We start from the raw sequence: 12110 nt of genomic DNA, 5'->3' as shown, positions 1-12110 counted from the left end.
AGTTTCAGTACTAAGAATTGTCCTCATATCCCACCCACAGCCATCAAATCAAAATAAAATCTGTCCTGGAAAATGTTATCAGGCACTTAGATTTTTTTTTTGATAGGATTGGTGGCTATGAAGAATATAGGAATGCCTCTGGGGAAGAAAAGCTTTACAAACTTTACATTTGCTTGGTCATTTAAGCATCATAAATACAAGAGACAAGTTAAAAACAGCCTAAGAAATTTATTTAATTTCAGAAAATATACAAGAGTTCTCAGAAGTGGTTTTAAGCTTAGCGTCTGTACATAAGTAATTGAATTAGTCCTTCTGTACACAATTCACAAAAGTATGGCCTTCACACAGCAGACATGAACAGGGACAGGGCATGAAGCAGGAATACCATCAGTCAAAATGGTAAAGCTGACCATAGACGGGCAGAAGTTCCACTGAGAATAATGGACAGCCAGGCATCTCCCTGTCCTCAAACTCGTCGTCAAAGCCCCGGGACCAGCGAAGTTGTTTTACAAACTCGCACAAGATTTTAACTGTACAGATAATTGCAAAAGTCTGGATGTCTAAAATGGCGCTTCACTTGTACCAATATAAATTAGAATGACTGAGGCACAAGTCATTGTGTGGCTCATGTCCTGTGGGAAATCTGTTCATCTTGTCCGGGAACAGAATTGGGTGATCCATAAAAATTAGGAACCAGCTTCATATTTACAGTGACAAGGCATTATGGAGAGGAGAACAAGTGATTCCAAAATGAGGGACATCCAACTCTGAGTTCCATCTTCATGTACAAAACATCCTTTTGTAAGATAGGATTCTAGCTATCCAGTTCAGGCTCTGGAGGGAGCATGTTCATGTAAACAGCAGGAGATGCATTTCTTTGGATTCTGGCTCCAGTTCGGAGAAGGAAATTCACTCATTATCTTGAGCTCTGGGAAAGAAGGTGTGTCCGTAATGCCAGGGACATTGGAAGCGGAGCAAGTTTGTCAATAAGGAGACCAGCATAGGGATGTATTTGGCATCCCATAGACATTGCCTTATTAAGGACAATAAATTACTGAAATGTATTTCTCTCAATGGAAGAGAAACAAACATTCCTCCAGGCCCGCGTTACCCTGAAACTCCAGCACAAATTGTCTCTGAACCATTGTGCAGTAATGCATGCAATGGTTATGCATATAAACCCAGATACATATACAATCCTCAGTCACTTGTTTCTTTTAGACATATTTGACCTTTGTGTTAAAACCAAACTGTTTTATACAGCAAATTAGAAACTTTAGGTACAGGATATATACACAAAAGGAATGGGTTCACAGCACAGCTTCTTCAAGTTTATTTCCCATCTGAAGATGACTTGATATCTTTAATGTTGTAATCGTTTGCTACTGACACCGCGTTTTCCAGAGCGCGGATAGCTGCAAGCAGCTTTATTATCTGCCGGATCTGGTCCCTGGAATAGGAAACAAAATAGCCATATGTGAGGCACTAGACAGAAAATCTTCTATGAGAAGTTTATAACTTCAGTGGTTTTATTTTTTAATATATACACTCACATTTACATACTGGATAAACTGCTCATTAAAGCAGAGTTCCACCCAATTTTTTAAGTTCACCCCCCCTGTGTTGCAGATCACATTGCCAATAAAGCTTGGTAAACACTAGTAGTTGGGTTAAACAAAAAAATAAAAAAAAACTGCCCGCTTTTATAACGTAGTTAATTATAGTGATTAACATACATGCAGAATAAATAGACCAACGCAATTACCTGGCATTTCGTTTCTCTACATCTGAGCAGCCCACATTCTGCCTGTAGATGATGCCGGAGAGATGTGTAAGAAAGCGGGCAAGGTTCTCCAGCTGTGGAATTGTTTTGCCACCTTTGAGGTTTGAAAACCACTGCTTAGGAAAACAAGCAATAACCTGTAAAAAAGAAGAAAAAAAAAAGAAAACCTTTAAGTGGCTTGTGCAGACCAAAAGAATAAAAGCAGCGGGGAAGAGCTGAAGACAGAAAGTATCAATATGGGGGAGTTTCCTGTATCATCTTTCCTAGAAATGTAGGACACATCCCAATGGGTTTATAAAAAGAGCTCAATGTGGCTTCCCCTGCTTATTATGTAATTTGACCTCAGCTCAAGGCAATGACAATTTTTCCTGCATTAACTTCATAGGTTAGTTAACAGAAACTCAATGGGCTCCATTAATCAGCATCTGAAAACAATGCTCTTGAAGCCCATAGTAAGCATACATTGCTCTTATACATAACAATATATTCCAAGTGGTTGTCATGTATATTGATTTTCACACGCTCTTCCAGTATTATGACATCTTTCACAGCATACTTTGTATTTCAACTGTGTATGTATCTGTTTGCTCAAACTATTCATTCAGCCACTTTAGCAATATATTTATAAAATTGCAATGCTTTACAGGCTCAAAAAATAAATAAAATTAAAAATTACCAACTGCACCATTTTTTTACCTGCAAAAAATGTGCATTTTTTTTCAAAAAGTGAACTTAGTGTTTAAAATCAGTGTGATAACCACCAAATAGATGGTATTTTGAGACCATATAGAGCCACTGAAGGGGGCTGTAAATGCATTAAGGATGAAAAAAACCTTCTGTAGTGCTGCAGCCCCTAAGTGCCCCTGTTTTACTTACCCAAACCCGGTTTTCTTCTCCTCAGGGACAAGCACGCCAGCTCTAACTGGTGTCTCTCGCGTCCCGATTGGATAGACTGATGGCAGCGCAGCCATTGGCTCCCACTGCTGTCAATCAAATCCAATGATTCCGGGAACTGGGGGCGAGGCCGAGTCTGGCCTTTTATGTCTATGGACGCAAAAGCCGGATGCAGGAGCGCACACACACAGGTACCCCAAGGAGACCGCTTATCCTACGTGGTTTCCCAGTGCAGGGACGAGCTAACCAGGACCCCAGAAGAGGAGGATCTGGGCAACTGTGCAAAACGAACTGCACAGTGGAGGCAAGTGTAAAATTGTTTTTTTTTTTTAAATAACAAATGCACAAGGGTTTAGCAACCCTTTAATGAAAGGTACACCTTGAACTCTGAACCACAAAAGATGCCTAAGATATGCACAAGTCCCCTGAGGATCCAGCACACAACGGCCCTCTACCAGGGACATAATAGAGTAAGCAGGTATCTGCTTTCTATATCTACTGTACGTTTGGCATTAAAAAAAAAAAAAAAAAAAAGACAACTGGGTCACATTGACTGAAAATTATTGTAAGTGACATTAGACTGTGAGGAACTGATATAAATGCCTCTGTGTTCAGTTGCATAAAGGTGAGCACTATAGGACTGCAGGAAATAAATTGCTCCTATCCACATGTGGACAGTGATAAACCTGTCTATTAGCAACTCATTACATCTTTCAGGAGATGCAGCAACTTTAATCAACATAATTAAAATACCATTAAAAGCCAGCAATTCATTACAATCACAAAGGACTGCATCTGTAACGTGGAACACACATTAATGTAAGCACATTTTGGGCAAATAAATTCCTGAATGATGAAGTGCTGGCAAGAAAAATTTAAATTGAAGTCCATGTGCAAAGGTCTCATTTAGCAAGTTTATTAGAATTATTAGAGGCAAAAAGGTTAAATATACAATATATATATATATATATATATATATATATATATATATATATTTTTTTTTTTTCCTAACACTTTTTGGCTCAATGTATTTGGAATGTTTTTATCAAAAATCCAATTAGGCTTGAAAGTGTATGTCGATCCAAACAATGGACTTCTTTTACTTGCTCCCCTTTGGCCTGTTAAATATACCATTGAAAGCGGTTTTGGTATAATTGTTCAATAAGTGCCAAAAAATACTTGTTGATCTTGCCAGAAATCCAGTGAGCTGATAACTTCCTGTAAATTCTGTCTATGCTACACTCCTAGCAGCTCCATCCACTACAGAACTCCTCCTCCCAACGGCTGGCCATACATGTTCAGTTTTCTTGTACAATTTTCCTCTAGATTTACCTTAAACTATGTACTGCAAAGGCCTGCTTGATTGGCTACAACTGAAAGTTGTTTAAGTTTTACACTCTTATTGTATATGATTATACAGTGGGAGCCCAGCGGCAGGTACCGCGGACTCTATGCCCGCTGATTACATAGGCAAAAAACGGCAATCTGCCTACGTAAACAAGGCCGACTGCCATTCTGTCAGAGGGGAAGTAATTGATCCTCTGTTCCCACAAACGAACACAGATATTTGTGTCCCCCCAGCTAAAGCAGCTCCCCACAGTGAGTAAGCACAACCTAGGCATACATTTAACCCTTTGATCGCCCCCGATGTTAACCCTTTTCCCTGTCAGTGTCATTAGTACAGTGACGGTGTATATATATTTTTTTTTTATAGCACTGATCACTATATTAGTGTCGCTGGTCCCCAAAAAGTGTCAAAGAAGCATCGGTTAGGTGTCCGATGCAATATCATGGTCCCGCTATAACTCGCTGATTGCCGCAATTACTATTAAAAAACAAAACAAATAAACATATCCCATAGTTTGTAGACGCTATAACTTTTGTGTAAACCATTTAATATACGCTTATTGGGGATTTCTTTAGCCAAAAAAACATAGAATACATATTGGCCTAAATTTATGAAAAAATTCTATTTTTTAATTGGGTATGTTTTATAGCAGAAAGTAAAAAAAAATATTTTTTGTTGTTTATTGAGCAAAAAAGAACAAAAAAAGAACAAAAAAAGAACAAAAAAAGAACAAAAAAAGAACAAAAAAAGAACAAAAAAAGAACAAAAAAAGAACAAAAAAAGAACAAAAAAAGAACAAAAAAAGAACAAAAAAAGAACAAAAAAAAAAAAACAGGGGGGTGATCAAGTACCACCAAAAAGCAAGCTCTATTGTATTTGGAATTGTATTTGTGAAGTGTCGCACAACCGCATAATTGCCAGTTAAAGGAATACAGTGTCTTATCACAAAAAATGGGATGGTCATGAAGGGGGTTAAATCTTCCAGAGCTGATGTGGTTAAAGAGGCACTATGATTTATAGTACTTACACTCTGGGCTTTCTTAATGCTGTCTTCTCCACTCTCGTTATTCTGGAATGCCATCAATATGTACCTGTTCAGCAGGCCGTCTATTGCAAGCTCCTGTAAACACTTGTTGGAAAGAACTCCGTGCCACTTCAGGAAGTTCCCAAGTAGCTGAAACAGCAATGAAAAATGATCAGCACAATAAAGACACACATACATATATATATATAAACACACCCCTGATGTCCTAGGTGTTGATATACACCAAACTATTTCTGGAGAGATCTCTGGTGTTCCCCAAGAGTTGGGGGGAACAGTCTAGCAATCAGAACACCCTACTAGGATTCCTCCAGCTATCCTACGAGCTACAACCCTTGTGTTAAATCACTGTTCCCACTTTCTATACACACACACACACACACACACGTAGCTTTCCTTGACCTAGCATTTTGCCTGCTAACTTGTCTGCTAGGCCACCACACACACACAGAGATCTAGTCTGGCAGATCTGCAAGTTTACATTCTGCATGCAATCTCCCAACACAGTACAATTGCATACAGACTGGCAACAAACTTAGACTGAGTGATAGGAGTCCTAGCTTAGTGCACAAAAGTCACTTATTAATTTAATCATTCAAAGTGTTACTAAACCCTGGGCCCTGCATTCACTATATCTGGTCTCCCACAGTACACAGAACATGGAAATGCAATTATTTGAGTAAATATAAACTGTTAAATGCCTTTTTTCATCAGCAGTATATAACAGCCTTGTGACTTCTATTAGTGTCTGGTTAAAGCTTGGTAGGAGGAGTTTTCATCCTGTATTGGCTGTCCTATCAGGATACAGGATCCCTGACCCTGTCTGGACAGTGTTGACTGGCCCTGTGCTGATCACATGCCCCCTCCCAAGAAAAAAAAAAAAAAAAAACAAATCAACTCTCTAGCAATACACACCAAACTGAGCATGTGCAGCCTGACTCCACTATCTCTGTCCTATCTGGACATGTTTTTGGAACAGTGGAAAAGGGGGAGGATCAGAGAAGACAGGATCAAACAGCCTTTTTACACAATGCAAAGGATTAACCCCTAAGGTTCCACAGTGAGTATAACAGGCATGCTTTACTGCACAGACAGTTTATTCTTGTGGGTTTAGTAACACATTAATATCTGGAAAGTGGGCAGTGCATAAAATAACAGGATTTTTATAACAGCTTACCTGTAAAATCCTTTTCTTTGAAGTACATCAGAGACATAGAACCATAGTTACTATGTGGGTTATAGCCCACCTTCAGGTGATGTACACTGGCACAACCCAAGACAGAATTTGTTTGGTAACAAATTGCTAATCATCCAATCATATGGCAACAGCTCAATGCATTTAGGCATCTAGATGTGGTGAAGACTACTTGCAATGGGGAAGAAAGGGGATTTAAGCGACTTTGAATGTGGCATGGTTGTTGGTGCCAGACAGTTCTGAGCATTTCAAAAATGGCTGGTCTACTGGGATTTTCACGCACCTATCTCTCGGGTTTACAGAGAATGGTCCGAAAAGAGAAAATATCCAGTGAGCGGAGATTGTGTGGATGAAAATGCCTTGTTGATGTCAGAGGTCAGAAGAGAATGGGCAGACTTGTTTGAGATGATAGAAAGGCAACAGTAACTCAACTAACCACTCGTTACAACCAAGGTATGCAAAGTACTATCTCTGAATGCACAACACATCAAACCTTGAAGCAGATGGGCTAGAGCAGAAGACCACACCAGGTGCAACTCCTGTCAGCTAACAGGAAATGGAGGCTACAGTTTGCACAGGCTCACCAAAATTAGACAATAGAAGATTGGAAAAACGTTGCCTGGTCTGATCAGAATTTGGCGTAGACATGAAAGCATGGATCCATCATTCTGCCTTTCATTAACGGAGATTATATATAGATATATATATATATCTATATATATTAAAGAGAGGTGTGTGTGTATGTATGTATGTATGTATGTATGTATGTATGTATGTATGTATGTATATATATATATATACATACACACATATATATTATATACATACATATACACGCACTTTTTTCGATTGTTCGATTGTTTTTTTCAATCGACTAATTTCGATTATAACGCACATACAGATCCAACTACTTTTAGCTGATCTCCTTGCATTGCAACGCTGCATTAGTCAGTGGTAAAAGTGGTATACACTATATACAATAACCTGACACTAGTTAGTTTCCACAATCCCTGACTTAACTTCACAGTTCACACAAATACGTTTTAAATTCAAACTGTAGCACTGAAGTAATTTTTAAAAATATAAAATAACGTAGAAAGTTAGTTTAACTTTAATTATAAAACATATCTAGTATATTGACTGTCAGTCACTTTAAAGTAGGTATCACTTTAGCCAGTCACACAGACATACCAGAGTGTTAAAAAAAATAAAATAAAAAAATTTAAACAACAATGTTAAAAACGGAGGTTATCAAATTTGCCTACACTTCGCTCACTGAATGACCCCAGTTAACCACATCCATATTTACCATCACTGTCCAGGCTGTCCGGTGACGTGACGAACATCAATGTCACAGTCGTCCTCTCCCCTTCCCTTTATTGGCAGATGGAGGCAATTGGGGAAGGGGGAGGAGTCCAGTGACGTTGATGTCTGTGACATCACCGGATCTCTGACGGAACTCCCTGAAGACCTGGAAGCTGGCGGAGAGGAGAGTACCAATCAAAAGAATTTTGATCGATCAAATAAATTAACGATTAATCAAGAAATTCATCTTTAATTTTCCCAGCCCTAATATATATATCTCTATCCATCTATATATATCTCTAGCTATATAGATATATCTAAACACACACACAGATACATAAATACAGACACACACAAAACCCATTTGTGTCAATTTGTGTGCATGTTATCAGGCCAAAATCACCAGGGAATGTAAACTTTTGATCAGCCAAACATTAACCATGAGTGAAAAATGTTTTTGTGTCATCATTCATATTCTCTGAAAAACGGACAAGAATTCACAACTTCTGCCAGGGTATGTAAACTTATGAGCACAACTATATATAAAATACACACACGCGCACTGCATATTGTGCTTGGAGCATTATTTAAATGCAGAGATAATTTGATGTTATTACCTTCACAGATGACCAGAACTGGCGCTGAAAGAACACACATGGCCCCGAATTCTTATTCTCTATAACACTAAGAACAGAACATATGACAATGAGGAAAACACTACTCACTGTTGAAACATGAATACATTTATACATCACAAAGGTTAACGTCAGACTGGACATGAAGCAGAAATGGGATGTAATATTTTTCACTTCGGAAAAAAACACAAAAAAAAAAAAAAACTTGACATAGCGTTTAAAAGAAAAGTTTCATACATTTAAAGCCAAAGCAGTTGAGAAAGGATGAGGTCTTACTTTTTAGGATACAATGGCATAAAGACATCATCGTCCAAAGTTCTTCTCATTCTTACTAACAAACCTTTTAGTAGAGCCTGGAAAAGAACAAAGGATACATCATATACAGATTTTGTTTCTCAGCATCAGCCTGTAACACACTGAAAAGCCGTTACAATTTTTTTTTTTTCAGTTTACATGAATATATTCTGCATACTTCTGTGCAAATCTGAGGCCGACCATAGTCCCCCCTTCGGTTTACACTTCCCATACATACAAGGACCATCTCACTGTGTATTATAAAGGATGAAAAATTCTATTGAATAAGCAGTAGACAAGCCACTATTCCTAAACTCGTTGGCAGGTGGGACTGTAGATGAAAAAAAGTGAATCATGGTCCAAAAAATAAATAAAAAATAATATGGAAAAGGATCAAATGTAGATCAGAACATGTTAGCTGGATAACTGTTAACTAACCAGTTATATTTCACGCGGCTCAACACTCACCTGTCCAACAGACGCCATCATGCCGGCACTCAGCTAAGTTTACAGCTCCGGAGGAGACACATCGAGCAGGCAGGTAGGGGCATTTTTTTGCAGAAGAGATAGTGCTCGTCTCTTCTGTTATAAAAGCCTGGAATTTCCACCTTTAGCCTAACACAGGGGTGTACAATATTATGCATGAAGATCCACAATTTATAGGGATCAGAACGCAGCATTACTGTATTCAGTGTTAATTTTGTCAACGAAAACGTTTGTCAAAGATTTCATCAGTGGCCTTTTTACAGCGACGAAACGAAAAAGTACACCACTGACGAAAATGATGTCTAAAATAAAATCAGTTTTTGCTAAGGAAGGAAAATGGCAAGGAGGGACATTTACCCACATTAACTACCGTATTTATCGGCGTATAACAGTGCGTGCCCGTTATATGCCGATATTTGTTTTTTTATCAACGGAGGCAGGGATCAGCCCGGGGTTCCACACATTGGGGGGGGGGGGGTATTGGAATTGTCAGGCTGGGGGGGGGGGATTGGAATTGTCAGGCTGGCCAGCCCACCTCTTCTGGCCCTGGGACAGCCTTGCCAGATAAAATCACTACCAGTTCCTTCTCCTGTGTCACTCTCATTGTAAAACAAAGCTACTAAATACCTCAATAACTTTGTTCTTGTCAGCAGATCTCCTCCTCCCTGTGTTGCTTTAGAGAAGAGCGGTCACATGACCATCCATGAAACATCAGAGGAGAGCAGTCATGTGAACAGGTCAAAGAAAGGATGGAACTATTGAGGTATTTAGAGACTCAGATTTACAATGAGAGTGATTTATTCTTAACTTTAGGAGTACGCTAGCAGTGCTGTCCCAGGGCACTGGGGGTCTCTTTGGAGTGCAGGGGGCTATTTTGCAGAGGGTGGGGGGCTGTGTGCACAATTTTAGTTGACTAAAATGATTTTAATCGACTAAAATGTACTGGGAATTTTAGTCGACTAAAATGAGATTAAAACTAAATTGGCATTTTAGTCAAAGACTTACTAAAACACTTGCAGAAGACTAAAACTAAAATGCCATTTTAGTCCTAAGACTAAAAATAAATCGAAATTTGCTACCAAAATGAACACAGATTGTATTTCTATTGGCTGATGCATCCAGCAAATCAGCATCCACAGTACTGCGAATGGTCATTTATGACGTACTTAAGTACACATTTCTGTTAATGTTCAATTATTTCCCGCCTGCCAACAGTATATTTACTGTGGGTGGGCAGCATGGTCAGGCTGGAAGACATACTTGCACATCATCCAGCCTGTTCTGGGTTAAGGGCTCATGTGCGTGCGCCTCCTGCTAACCCATGCGGTCACTGCCTGCGGTGAGATTTGTCAGCAACACCAGCCAATGATTTATGGCTAAGACCTGCTGATCGCCTGTAGTCAATCACAGCACAGAGTCCTGTGTTTACAAACACACAGGGCTCTGTACGCAGATCAGCGATATGGCTGTTTCTTCTCTGTGCAAAGCATACACATTACACACGATAGAAACATCGTCACCCATTGGTTGCTCCTTGATGTTAAGCCCTTACCAGCCAGTGTCATTAGTACATTATATCTGATCACCGCCATTCCCAGAATAGCATCATAGCAAACTTTCACACAAACCAATATACACTTATTGGGATTTTATTTTTTTTAACCAAAGACTTGTTGCAGAATACACTTTGGACTAAATGTATAAAGAAATTAGATTTTTTTTGATTGGATAAAACTTATAACAAAAAGTAAAAAATTGTGGGTTTTTTTTTTTTTTTAGTCTTTTTCGTTCATAGGTAGAGGCCATCCCCCAAACTGTTCCCACAAAGTTGGGTGCATGATATTGTCCAAAATGCTTTAAGAGTTCCCTTCACTGGAACTAAGGGGCCAAGCCCAAACCCTGAAAAACAACCCCTCACCATAAACACACCCCACCCCCCCCTCCACCAAATTAAAATAAAATTTATAACAAAGTAATAGTAAGTAGAAAATATAGAAAAGTAGAAAATGCTGTGTTTTTTTTTTAACATTTGTCTTTTTCCTTCATAGAAGAAAAAAAACAAAAAAAAAAAAACAGTGTTGATCAAATATCACTAAAAAGCAAACAATTTGTGTGAAAATATAATATAATATATATATAAAAATATAAATTTGGGTACAGAGTTACAGGACTGCGCATTTGACAGTTAAAGTAGCGCAGTCCTGAATAGCAAAACATTTCCTGGTCATAAAGGGGGTAAAACCTTTCCGGAGGTCAAGTGATGTACAGCACTAATGTACTCTATTGCCAGCTACTCTGGGACAACTTGTAAGTATCAACAATGTGTAATCAGAGATCCCTGTATCGATCATTATGCAATACAGAGTTGACATGTTAACCCTGAATGGCTGCCTTGGCCCTAGCAACCATGATCGCTAGGTGGCAGGAGCTGCTTGCAGCCTAGTATCTAAGGACAGTAGGCATCAGGAGTCGCCTCTGTCCCATCAGCCAATAGGGTGCATTTGCATTGTACGCATGTAAAAGTTAGCATAAGTGTTGCATACATGCAAAGCATGGACAAGATTTTACATAGGATCTTACACCCCTTTCACACCAGGGCGTTTTGCAGGCGCTATAGCGTTAGAAATAGCGCCTGCAATCCGCCCTAAAGAAGCTGCACCATTGTGTGTAGTGTGAAAGCCCGAGGGCTTTCACACTACAGCGGTGCGCTGGCAGGACGTCAGGGAAAAGTCCTGCCAGCAGCTTCTTTGGAGCGGTGAAGGAGCGGTGTGTTTACCGCTCCTCCACCGCTGCTCCTCATTGAAATCAATGGGGCAGTGCTGTGATACCGCCGGCAAAACGACGCTATTGCGGCGTATTGCCGGCGGTTTTAACACTTTCGCGGCCGCTAGCAGGGGATAAAAGAGCCCCGCTAGCGGCCGAAATGTGCCGCAAATCCACCACAAATCCAGCGGTAAAACGCCGCTAAAAATAGCTGCGTTTTACTGCCGACGCTATGGGCGGTGTGGTGTGAAAGGGGTCTTACTGCCCGAAGATTTTACGTGACATTATATGCTCCCTGTCCATAGGGCCCATATCTGCAAAGCCAGTATGAAGTAATTTAAGAACGGTCTTTCCTACACTTGCCA

The 12110-nt window shown here is 39.5% G+C and overlaps 1 protein-coding gene across 1 annotated transcript in view; it reads right to left on the bottom strand.

The window, feature by feature from the left end:
- Positions 1-208: 208 nt before the first annotated feature.
- The window catches only part of PAXBP1 (PAX3 and PAX7 binding protein 1), a 57516-nt gene continuing 45614 nt past the window's right edge, over positions 209-12110 (bottom strand). Inside the window, exons 14-18 of the mRNA XM_077479974.1 lie at positions 8479-8555; positions 8185-8251; positions 5053-5199; positions 1766-1920; positions 209-1450 (exon numbers count right to left, since the gene is read on the bottom strand). Coding sequence (XP_077336100.1) covers positions 1333-1450; positions 1766-1920; positions 5053-5199; positions 8185-8251; positions 8479-8555 — 564 coding nt within the window. The 3' untranslated portion in view covers positions 209-1332. The remainder of the gene's footprint in view (positions 1451-1765; positions 1921-5052; positions 5200-8184; positions 8252-8478; positions 8556-12110) is intronic.

Source organism: Lithobates pipiens, unplaced genomic scaffold, assembly GCF_037356315.1.
Source record: "Lithobates pipiens isolate NorthernLeopardFrog02 unplaced genomic scaffold, aLitPip1_a1.2 Scaffold_16, whole genome shotgun sequence".
Lineage (NCBI taxonomy): Eukaryota > Metazoa > Chordata > Amphibia > Anura > Ranidae > Lithobates > Lithobates pipiens.
Note: the sequence above shows the minus strand (reverse complement) of the source record. Positions and strands in the feature narration are given on the sequence as shown.